The 12,194-nt window shown below is 49.4% G+C and overlaps 1 protein-coding gene across 1 annotated transcript; it reads left to right on the forward strand.

Moving 5' to 3' along the window:
* The first annotated feature begins 2,755 nt into the window (after positions 1-2,755).
* LOC140066203 (leucine-rich repeat and fibronectin type III domain-containing protein 1-like protein) lies at positions 2,756-11,114 on the forward strand. The gene is made up of 2 exons (XM_072113735.1): positions 2,756-2,841; positions 8,843-11,114. The coding sequence occupies exon 2, from the start codon at positions 8,848-8,850 to the stop codon at positions 10,114-10,116; it is 1,269 nt and encodes a 422-aa protein (XP_071969836.1). The 5' UTR covers positions 2,756-2,841; positions 8,843-8,847; the 3' UTR covers positions 10,117-11,114.
* Positions 11,115-12,194: the final 1,080 nt, after the last annotated feature.

Consider the following 12,194-nt stretch of genomic DNA (forward strand, 5'->3'; position numbering starts at 1 on the left):
GAGAGATGTGTAATCAGACCTCACACTGCTGTGCTCTGTGCTCTCTGCAGCCAGTGTTATGTACTGTCCCTGGAGAGATGTGTAATCAGACCTCACGCTGCTGTGCTCTGTGCTCTCTGCAGCCAGTGTTATGTATTGTCCCTGGAGAGATGTATAATCAGACCTCACACTGCTGTGCTCTGTGCTCTCTGCAGCCAGTGTTATGTATTGCCCCTGGAGAGATGTGTAATCAGACCTCACACTTCCGTGCTCTGTGCTCTCTGCAGCCAGTGTTATGTATTGTCCCTGGAGAGATGTGTAATCAGACCTCACACTGCTGTGCTCTGTGCTCTCTGCAGCCAGTGTTATGTATTGTCACTGGAGAGATGTGTAATCAGACCTCACACTGCTGTGCTCTGTGCTCTCTGCAGCCAGTGTTATGTACTGTCCCTGGAGAGATGTGTAATCAGACCTCACACTGCTGTGCTCTGTGCTCTCTGCAGCCAGTGTTATGTACTGTCCATGGAGAGATGTGTAATCAGACCTCACACTGCTGTGCTCTGTGCTCTCTGCAGCCAGTGTTATGTATTGTCCCTGGAGAGATGTGTAATCAGACCTCACACTGCTGTGCTCTGTGCTCTCTGCAGCCAGTGTTATGTACTGTCCCTGGAGAGATGTGTAATCAGACCTCACACTGCTGTGCTCTGTGCTCTCTGCAGCCAGTGTTATGTACTGTCCCTGGAGAGATGTGTAATCAGACCTCACACTGCTGTGCTCTGTGCTCTCTGCAGCCAGTGTTATGTATTGTCCCTGGAGAGATGTGTAATCAGACCTCACACTGCTGTGCTCTGTGCTCTCTGCAGCCAGTGTTATGTATTGTCCCTGGAGAGATGTGTAATCAGACCTCACACTGCTGTGCTCTGTGCTCTCTGCAGCCAGTGTTATGTATTGTCCCTGGAGAGATGTGTAATCAGACCTCACACTGCTGTGCTCTGTGCTCTCTGCAGCCAGTGTTATGTATTGTCCCTGGAGAGATGTGTAATCAGACCTCACACTGCTGTGCTCTGTGCTCTCTGCAGCCAGTGTTATGTACTGTCCCTGGAGAGATGTGTAATCAGACCTCACACTGCTGTGCTCTGTGCTCTCTGCAGCCAGTGTTATGTATTGTCCCTGGAGAGATGTGTAATCAGACCTCACACTGCTGTGCTCTGTGCTCTCTGCAGCCAGTGTTATGTACTGTCCCTGGAGAGATGTGTAATCAGACCTCACACTGCTGTGCTCTGTGCTCTCTGCAGCCAGTGTTATGTATTGTCCCTGGAGAGATGTGTAATCAGACCTCACACTGCTGTGCTCTGTGCTCTCTGCAGCCAGTGTTATGTACTGTCCCTGGAGAGATGTGTAATCAGACCTCACACTGCTGTGCTCTGTGTTCTCTGCAGCCAGTGTTATGTATTGTCCCTGGAGAGATGTGTAATCAGACCTCACACTGCTGTGCTCTGTGCTCTCTGCAGCCAGTGTTATGTACTGTCCCTGGAGAGATGTGTAATCAGACCTCACACTGCTGTGCTCTGTGCCCTCTGCAGCCAGTGTTATGTATTGTCCCTGGAGAGATGTGTAATCAGACCTCACACTGCTGTGCTCTGTGCTCTCTGCAGCCAGTGTTATGTACTGTCCCTGGAGAGATGTGTAATCAGACCTCACACTGCTGTGCTCTGTGCTCTCTGCAGCCAGTGTTATGTATTCTCCCTGGAGAGAGGTGTAATCAGACCTCACACTGCTGTGCTCTGTGCTCTGTGCAGCCAGTGTTATGTATTGTCCCTGGAGAGATGTGTAATCAGACCTCACACTGCTGTACTCTGTGCTCTGTGCAGCCAGTGTTATGTATTGTCCCTGGAGAGATGTGTAATGAAACCTTTGTGTATCTTGTAAGTAGCAGCAGGACTGTGAAATATGAAGCGCACCGTTTAGAGAGGGTGCATGCGGACCATTGTTGTCCTTGCGGTTTATACGTAGCGTAAGAAGGGGTTAACTGCACTCTGTGGCCGGAAGGAGTTGGGTTTAGGGATTCTGTCCCAGGTTGCACTGGCTCCTCCCCTGGTCCCTCCTCCTTGCCACGTATAAGGGAGTTATGTAGTTCCACTCCTGTGCTCCTATCTCTATGCATTGCACTGATCCAGAGCCCTTCCCTTTTACTCTGAGTAACTGCTGCATCATTCAAACAAAGGTCTGCTACACAGCTTTTATTCAGAGCCGAGTTGGAGAATTTTAATGCAGAGAGTTAAGGGCACAGCAGTGTGAGGAGACGCCTCGGGAAAGTAACAGGGAATGACATCAGGAAACTTCCCATTCCGGTGGTTGTAGAGCTGCGCTCAATGCCAGGAGGCTGCAGGGAAAGCGGCTGATACATTTTGTATAATATCTCGGGATGGAGAGCCGTGTACTAGGGCCGTGTGCACACCAGGTTATTACAGGTTATATGTTCTATATACATAGTGATGTACAGGACTCATCACCAGGGATGTGGTTACCAGGATCCAGAAAACGCCCCCGGGGGTTCATTAATGCACCTGCCCCTTCTTTACCTGCACAGGTGTGGACTAAACCATCACCCAGCAGCGGGGGGTGAAGAAATCTGTAAGATTCTGTAATATGTCATGTATCAGGCACTGATGTCATAAAACAAGACCTAAACATATAATACATTGCAGTGTCATCCCCCGGGGGGCGCTCTACAGCACATATCAGGTGTGCGGGGGGAGCGTATATAACAGGTGGAGTCACCCGACTGGAGATGTAAGAAGTCGTCAGGTTCCGGGTGATCCAGGGAGGAGGAAGGTCCAGATCCTGATCCTGCGGAGTCCAGTAAGTAACGCGGTGCAGTGTGTGATATGTGGGGATGTAGCAGAGCTGAGGGCGTTATTATGGTGTCTTCATTGAAGTTTTCATTATTGGGGTGAATTATAGCGCTGAGTGCTCACATACTGAGGTTACCTGCAGAGAACTCACACAGCTCTGCTACACCTGACAGTTCCGGCCCTGCTACGCCTGACAGTCCCGGCCCTGCTACGCCTGACAGTTCCGGCCCTGCTACGCCTGACAGTTCCGGCCCTGCTGCGCCTGACAGTCCCGGCCCTGCTGCGCCTGACAGTCCCGGCTCTGCTGCGCCTGACAGTCCCGGCTCTGCTGCGCCTGACAGTCCCGGCTCTGCTGCGCCTGACAGTCCCGGCTCTGCTGCGCCTGACAGTCCCGGCTCTGCTGCGCCTGACATTCCCGGCTCTGCTGCGCCTGACAATCCCGGCTCTGCTGCGCCTGACAATCCCGGCTCTGCTGCGCCTGACAATCCCGGCTCTGCTGCGCCTGACAATCCCGGCTCTGCTGCGCCTGACAATCCCGGCTCTGCTGCGCCTGACAATCCCGGCTCTGCTGCGCCTGACAATCCCGGCTCTGCTGCGCCTGACAATCCCGGCTCTGCTGCGCCTGACAATCCCGGCTCTGCTGCGCCTGACAATCCCGGCTCTGCTACATGTGAATGGCCTCCCCTGCAGTGGTGTCGCCTCTGCTGACTTCAGCACTGTGAGCGGCAGGACCTCGGGCTGCGGTGTGTGCGGGAGCGGCAGGACCTTGGGCTGCGGTGTGTGCGGGAGCGGCAGGACCTCGGGCTGCGGTGTGTGCGGGAGCGGCAGGACCTCGGGCTGCGGTGTGTGCGGGAGCGGCAGGACCTCGGGCTGCGGTGTGTGCGGGAGCGGCAGCACCTCGGGCTGCGGTGTGTGCGGGAGCGGCAGGACCTCGGGCTGCGGTGTGTGCGGGAGCGGCAGGACCTCGGGCTGCGGTGTGTGCGGGAGCGGCAGGACCTCGGGCTGCGGTGTGTGCGGGAGCGGCAGGACCTCGGGCTGCGGTGTGTGCGGGAGCGGCAGGACCTCGGGCTGCGGTGTGTGCGGGAGCGGCAGGACCTCGGGCTGCGGTGTGTGCGGGAGCGGCAGGACCTCGGGCTGCGGTGTGTGCGGGAGCGGCAGGACCTCGGGCTGCGGTGTGTGCGGGAGCGGCAGGACCTCGGGCTGCGGTGTGTGCGGGAGCGGCAGGACCTCGGGCTGCGGTGTGTGCGGGAGCGGCAGGACCTCGGGCTGCGGTGTGTGCGGGAGCGGCAGGACCTCGGGCTGCGGTGTGTGCGGGAGCGGCAGGACCTCGGGCTGCGGTGTGTGCAGGAGCGGCAGGACCTCGGGCTGCGGTGTGTGCAGGAGCGGCAGGACCTCGGGCTGCGGTGTGTGCAGGAGCGGCAGGACCTCGGGCTGCGGTGTGTGCAGGAGCGGCAGGACCTCGGGCTGCGGTGTGTGCAGGAGCGGCAGGACCCCGGGCTGCGGTGTGTGCAGGAGCGGCAGGACCTACACACATACACGGCTTCCTGTGACGTCCATGAATCCTCTGCTGTGCTGTGATACGCGGGGACATATGTTGTGAGGACCTCTGTCACTGTATAACATATGGATAGTGAGATTATATGAGGAGACATATGTTCTGTATATACGGGGTCTCTCCGTGTTATAGCAGTTTCCATGGTTACATATGTTCTGCTATAGGAGACGTCTTCAGTATATTACAGGAGGTGAGGAGAAATATAATTCATATTGGCTGAAGCAACCAATCACAGCTCAGCTTTCATTCTACCAAAGCAGCCTGGGAAATGAGAGATGAACTCTTATTGGTTGCTATGGGGAACAGGGAGAGTGTAGGTTAAATAAAGGCCCAAAGTGAGGCCTAGAAGCGCGGGTGCAGCCTCTGCCCCCGAAGATGATTATGGGAGTAAATGTATGTGAGAAATCTCAGTTAATAATTCCCATAATTCTGCAGAGCCCGTTACTGCCATCCTCTCGGCTCTCTTGGGAGTCAATGGTTCATATAAAACCTGACTAGAAATGTAAAGGGGAAGAACTGACATTATAATCGGTCATAATTATAGAGTGATTACCTCCGGCGTAATAACGAGGATTACAACAAGATATTTCATGTACAGCAAAAAACTGATACCAATCCGTGAGGAAAAAACTGAACATTAATGGATTGTGCTGAGCAGCAGCCGCCTGACACCAGGGACTGATGGACCAACCCACAGGACACCGGGGACTGACTGACTGACTGACCGACCCACAGGACACCGGGGACTGACTGACCGACCCACAGGACACCGGGGACTGACTGACCGACCCACAGGACACCGGGGACTGACCAACCCACAGGACAACCAGGGACTGACCAACCCACAGGACAACCAGGGACTGACCAACCCACAGGACACCGGGGACTGACTGACTGACCGACCCACAGGACACCGGGGACTGACTGACCGACCCACAGGACACCGGGGACTGACCAACCCACAGGACAACCAGGGACTGACCAACCCACAGGACAACCAGGGACTGACCAACCCACAGGACACCGGGGACTGACTGACTGACTGACCGACCCACAGGACACCGGGGACTGACTGACCGACCCACAGTGACAGGACACCGGGGACTGACTGACCGACCCACAGGACACCAGGGACTGACTGACCGACCCACATGACACCGGGGACTGACGGACCGACCCACAGGACACCAAGGACTGACTGACTGACCGACCCACAGGACACCGAGAACTGACTGACCGACCCACAGGACACCGGGGACTGACTGACCGACCCACAGGACACCGGGGACTGACTGACTGACCGACCCACAGGACACTGGGGACTGACTGACTGACCGACCCACAGGACACCGGGGACTGACTGACTGACCGACCCACAGGACACTGGGGACTGACTGACTGACCGACCCACAGGACACTGGGGACTGACTGACTGACCGACCCACAGGACACTGGGGACTGACTGACTGACCGACCCACAGGACACCGGGGACTGACTGACCGACCCACAGGACACCGGGGACTGACTGACTGACCGACCCACAGGACACTGGGGACTGACTGACTGACCGACCCACAGGACACCGGGGACTGACTGACTGACCGACCCACAGGACACCAAGGACTGACTGACCGACCCACAGGACACCGGGGACTGAGTGACCGACCCACAGGACACCGGGGACTGACTGACCGACCCACAGTGACAGGACACCGGGGACTGACTGACCGACCCACAGCAGAGCCCCCCTTTACAGAAATGTCCGCAGTAGAGCCCCCCTTTACAGAAATATCCGCAGCAGAGCCCCCCTTTTACAGAAATATCCGTTGTGATACCGCGGTGCGTTGTTCCGACAAGGTTTCGGGTCCGGCGCGAGGTCCGCCGGAGTTCACCTTCTTCTTCCTGGTGCATGTGAGTGCTTGATCTTGCGACACAAATCCTTTTATAAATTCAACGGCTTGTCCGAATCCGTTGGGTCGTAGGTAGGCCCGCCCCCTGACTTCTGCTGCGTGCAAACCGGCGTCGCTGTGCCAAAATTTGACTGTGCGCCAAAATCCCAGGGAAATTCGGCGCAAAACATAGATTGTACATAGGGGGCAGTATTATAGTAATTATATTCTTGTACATAGGGGGCAGTATTATAGTAGTTATATTCCTGTACATAGGGGGCAGTATTATAGTAGTTATATTCTTGTACATAGGGGGCAGTATTATAGTAGTTATATTCTTGTACATAGGGGGCAGTATTATAGTAGTTATATTCCTGTACATAGGGGCAGTATTATAGTAGTTATATTCCTGTACATAGGGGACAGTATTATAGTAGTTATATTCTTGTACATATGGTGCAGTATTATAGTAGTTATATTCTTGTACATAGGGGCCAGTATTATAGTAGTTATATTCTTGTACATAGGGGACAGTATTATAGTAGTTATATTCTTGTACATATGGGACAGTATTATAGTAGTTATATTCTTGTACATAGGGGACAATATTATAGTAGTTATATTCTTGTACATAGGGGGCAGTATTATAGTAGTTATATTCCTGTACATAGGGGGCAGTATTATAGTAGTTATATCCCTGTACATAGGGGGCAGTATTATAGTAGTTATAGGGGGCAGTATTATAGTAGTAATATTCTTGTACACAGAGGGCAGTATTATAGTAGTTATATTCCTGTACATAGGGGGCAGTATTATAGTAGTTATATTCCTGTACATAGGGGGCAGTATTATAGTAGTTATATTCCTGTACATAGGGGGCAGTATTATAGTAGTTATATTCCTGTACATAGGGGGCAGTATTATAGTAGTTATATTCCTGTACATAGGGGGCAGTATTATAGTAGTTATATTCTTGTACATAGGGGGCGGTATTATAGTAGTTATATTCTTGTACATAGGGGGCAGTATTATAGTAGTTATATTCCTGTACATAGGGGGCAGTATTATAGTAGTTATATTCTTGTACATAGGGGCAGTATTATAGTAGTTATATTCCTGTACATAGGGGACAGTATTATAGTAGTTATATTCTTGTACATAGGGGACAGTATTATAGTAGTTATATTCTTGTACATATGGTGCAGTATTATAGTAGTTATATTCTTGTACATAGGGGGCAGTATTATAGTAATTATATTCCTGTACATAGGGGGCAGTATTATAGTAGTTATATTCCTGTACATAGGGGGCAGTATTATAGTAGTTATATTCTTGTACATAGGGGGCAGTATTATAGTAGTTATATTCCTGTACATAGGGGGCAGTATTATAGTAGTTATATTCTTGTACATAGGGGACAGTATTATAGTAATTATATTCTTGTACATAGGGGGGCAGTATTATAGTAGTTATATGCTTGTACATAGGGGGCAGTATTATAGTAGTAATATTCTTGTACATAGGGGACAGTATTATAGTAGTTATATTCTTGTACATAGGGGGCAGTATTATAGTAGTTATATTCTTGTACATAGGGGCAGTATTATAGTAATATTCCTGTACATAGGGGGCAGTATTATAGTAGTTATAGTCTTGTACATAGGGTGCAGTATTATAGTAGTTATATTCCTGTACATAGGGGGCAGTATTATAGTAGTTATATTCTTGTACATAGGGGGCAGTATTATAGTAGTTATATTCCTGTACATAGGGGGCGGTATTATAGTAGTTATAATCTTGTACATAGGGGGCAGTATTATAGTAGTTATATTCCTGTACATAGGGGGCAGTATTATAGTAGTTATATTCCTGTACATAGGGGGCAGTATTATAGTAGTTATATTCCCGTACATAGGGGGCAGTATTATAGTAGTTATATTCTTGTACATAGGGGGCAGTATTATAGTAGTTATATTCTTGTACATAGGGGCAGTATTATAGTAATATTCCTGTACATAGGGGGCAGTATTATAGTAGTTATAGTCTTGTACATAGGGTGCAGTATTATAGTAGTTATATTCCTGTACATAGGGGGCAGTATTATAGTAGTTATATTCTTGTACATAGGGGGCAGTATTATAGTAGTTATATTCCTGTACATAGGGGGCGGTATTATAGTAGTTATAATCTTGTACATAGGGGGCAGTATTATAGTAGTTATATTCCTGTACATAGGGGGCAGTATTATAGTAGTTATATTCCTGTACATAGGGGGCAGTATTATAGTAGTTATATTCCCGTACATAGGGGGCAGTATTATAGTAGTTATATTCTTGTACATAGGGGGCAGTATTATAGTAGTTATATTCCTGTACATAGGGGGCAGTATTATAGTAGTTATATTCCCGTACATAGGGGGCAGTATTATAGTAGTTATATTCTTGTACAGATGGGGCAGTATTATAGTATGTATATTGGCAGTATTATGTGGCTTGTCTTAAATAAAGCCATGCCCCCCCCCCCCTGTGTGATTTATTCACTATTTTTACGTCTTTCTTTTTAGATTCCATGGGCCCCATCCTGGTGACTCTGACGTCCCTTCTAGTAATAGTCCCACATGTCGCACTGGTGAGGGCCACGGGTTGTCATCCTGGATGTCGCTGCGTTTCGTCTTCCATACATTGCTGTGAGTCGGAGAGATATTTCCAGGTTCCTATTGCTGCCTCGGATAATATCACTACGTTGAGTCTGAGTAGATGTCCACGATTCATCATCACCAAGCAGAGCATCTGGAATCTGAAATCCCTGGAAGACCTCTCGCTGAGGAGGACGCCGGTGGCTTACGTTGACGCTCAGGCCTTTGGAGACCTTCCGAGATTGAAAACTTTAATTCTGAATGAGTTAAATCTTAGCGCGTCCAATATCCATCCCCTGGCCCTCAATGACCTTCCCATTCAGCAGCTGGAACTACGTGGGAACAACTTGAGGCTAATCCCCCGGCAGATGTTCCAGGGCTTGAAGAACCTTCGGATTCTAGATCTTTCTAGGAACATGATTACCACCATCCATGACTCGGCTTTCCAGAGCCTTTCCATGCTAACGGTCTTGAATCTGGAAGCCAACGGCTTGACTTCCGTCACTCCTCTTTGGTTTCAGCCTCTCTTTAACTCTTCGTCTTCATTGCGGATCGACGTGATGGGGAATAACCTCACTAACGAGTGCCGTTTCAGGGGAATCGAGCTGACAGAAAATCGGTGGTTTATGAAGTCCTTATTTCCCAATGACTCGTTAGCCGCCTCGGTGAGCCTTGTGCCTCGTTGCACTCCACCTACATTTAGTCAGGGCTTTCAGGAGGTTTATGTTACAGAAGGCACCTCCATGACTGTTCCATGTACCGTCAAGGGTCTACCAAGACCAACGTTGACTTGGTTGCTCCCAACTGGATTTGAAGTCAACCAAAACATTTCCAGCGATGGGAAACTCACTCTTCTGCTGGCTAAGCCTAGTGACTCTGGTTTGTACGCCTGCGTGGCCATCAACAGTGAGGGCTCCTCTGTGTCTCTGGTGAAGCTTTCCGTACTATCCAGTGCTTGGACGTCCTTGACCCTGACATTGATGGTTACCGATTCTCCGAAGAAGAAGGCATCGTTCGTGCTGCTGATCGTCTTCATCTTATTGCTTTCAGTTGTCTTGTTCTTTGTTCTCGGTTACATCTCGAGATTGGTCTACAAGCTGGCGAAGAAGCAAACCAGCGATGACTTTGAGTTCAGTCGTTTCGTGGACACGCCCAATATTCTCCCCGTTCCTGAGAACCCTCAGCCGATGCCACATGTGTAAACTGTACTCCTGACTTCTAGAGGGTGGACATCCATAAATAACTGAACATAGGAAATCACTGAAGGTCGCTCTTCTGATGCTGCCTACCAATGAGCAGCTATGTCACCAAACATTGGGATTCCGAGTCGTCTACCCAAGGGTGCATCAACCATGAGGCGAGCTGAGCCTATTGCCTCAGGCAGCACCAATTGCAGCAAGATGGGAGGTTTCATTAGGGGCATAGTCACCCTAAAAGTAGTGTCTCTTCACACCCGATGTCAGCATGGAGAACCCACTTATCAAAAAGAGCCTTATACATTACTTCTGTATGGGGTGGAGGGGGCGCCAATGTACAGGCGGTCCCCTACTTAAGGACACCTGACTTACAGACAACACATAGTTTCAGACAGACCCCTGTGACCTCTGGTGACCTCTCTGGATGTTACTATAGTCCCAGACTGCAGTGATCATCTGTAAGGTGTCTGTAATGAAGCTTTATTGATAATCCTTGGTCCCATTACAGCAAAAAATGTTTAAACTCCAATTGTCACTGGGGCAAAAAAAAATTTTTGTCTGGATCTACAATTATAAAATATACAGTTTCGACTTACATACAAATTCAACTTAAGAACAAACCTCCGGACCATATCATGTACGTAACCCGGGGACTGCCTGTATATGCATCCGAGAGTTTAGATTCACCCCTGCATCCACCCCTCTTGACCACAGCACCTGAGTGGTTGGAGAGAGAGGGGGCTCCTCCTGTGATCAAAGATGGGGGCCAGGAGCTTAATGAAGGCCCCAATATCTGCAATATGAAAATTGGTCCAATATCTGCAATATGAAAATTGGTCCAATGAAATGTAATTAAATCGAACCCCGATTAGCAAATAGAAGGCGATGAGGCAAATAAATATCCTTTTTTTTTAACGTTTTATTTTGAGATATTGGAAAAACTTAAAGAAAATCTATATATTTGTTATTATAATTGTATCCACCCGGAGGAGAATAAAGAAATATTTCACCAAAATTTTCAGGAATTTTTAGTGTAAATATATATATATATATATATATATATATATATATATATATATATATAGCATAAATATCATGATAACCGCAGGAATATTTGGGGGATTATGTCATTGCCCCCCTGTACCTGTGAGGCCATCCTGTGGCCATTGATGCAGTAACAGCAGAATTAGTTATTTCCAAAAAATACAACCCCCCCCTAAACAGTATCTACCCCTAGGAGGACGGGACATTTCATCTCAAGGTGTTCTACTTTAGGGCCCCCCATGAATGTAGTGCCCCCCCAGATCTCCATCCGTATGAAGCATTTTGGGGTCTCCATTCTCACTGATGTTCTCACCAAATCGCCTGCACAGACACATAAATTGTTGTCTTCCTTCAGTCTCCTCTAGGGGGAGCTTATGGGGGGGTTACTGTACCCTGTCCATACATGAAACTCTATCATATGCAGTATGCAGCCAGCTCATGAGCTCCCCCTAGTGGTGACTGCTACCAGACATTATATTATAAATGCCGATGTAGGAGATTTGGTGATTGGTAGATAAGACTTGGTGTGTTGACATCCATGAAGCTTTTACCAGCAGCATGAGATACGGGCAGAGTAATGCCAGCACAGAGTATTTCAGCAGAGGACGGTGCTGTGGATGTGGGAGGTCAGAGACTCAGAGTAACACTGTGGAAGAAGCGTCCTGAGCAGTGCAGAGTATTTCAGGAGGGGATTGTGCTAAGGTTACAGACTGACAACTACATAAAGAAGGGGCAGGGTTCCCAGCAGCACAGAGTATTTCAGCAGGACAGTGCTGTGTCTGTAGGCAGGGTTCCCAGCAGCACAGAGTATTTCAGCAGGACAGTGCTGTGTCTGTAGGCAGGGTTCCCAGCAGCACAGAGTATTTCAGCAGGACAGTGCTGTGTCTGTAGGCAGGGTTCCCAGCAGCACAGAGTATTTCAGCAGGACAGTGCTGTGTCTGTAGGCATGGTTACCAGCAGCACAGAGTATTTCAGCAGGACAGTGCTGTGTTTGTAGGCAGGGTTCCCAGCAGCACAGAGTATTTCAGCAGGACAGTGCT

The sequence above is a fragment of the Engystomops pustulosus genome, chromosome 6 (genome assembly GCF_040894005.1).
Source record: "Engystomops pustulosus chromosome 6, aEngPut4.maternal, whole genome shotgun sequence".
Classification (NCBI taxonomy): domain Eukaryota; kingdom Metazoa; phylum Chordata; class Amphibia; order Anura; family Leptodactylidae; genus Engystomops; species Engystomops pustulosus.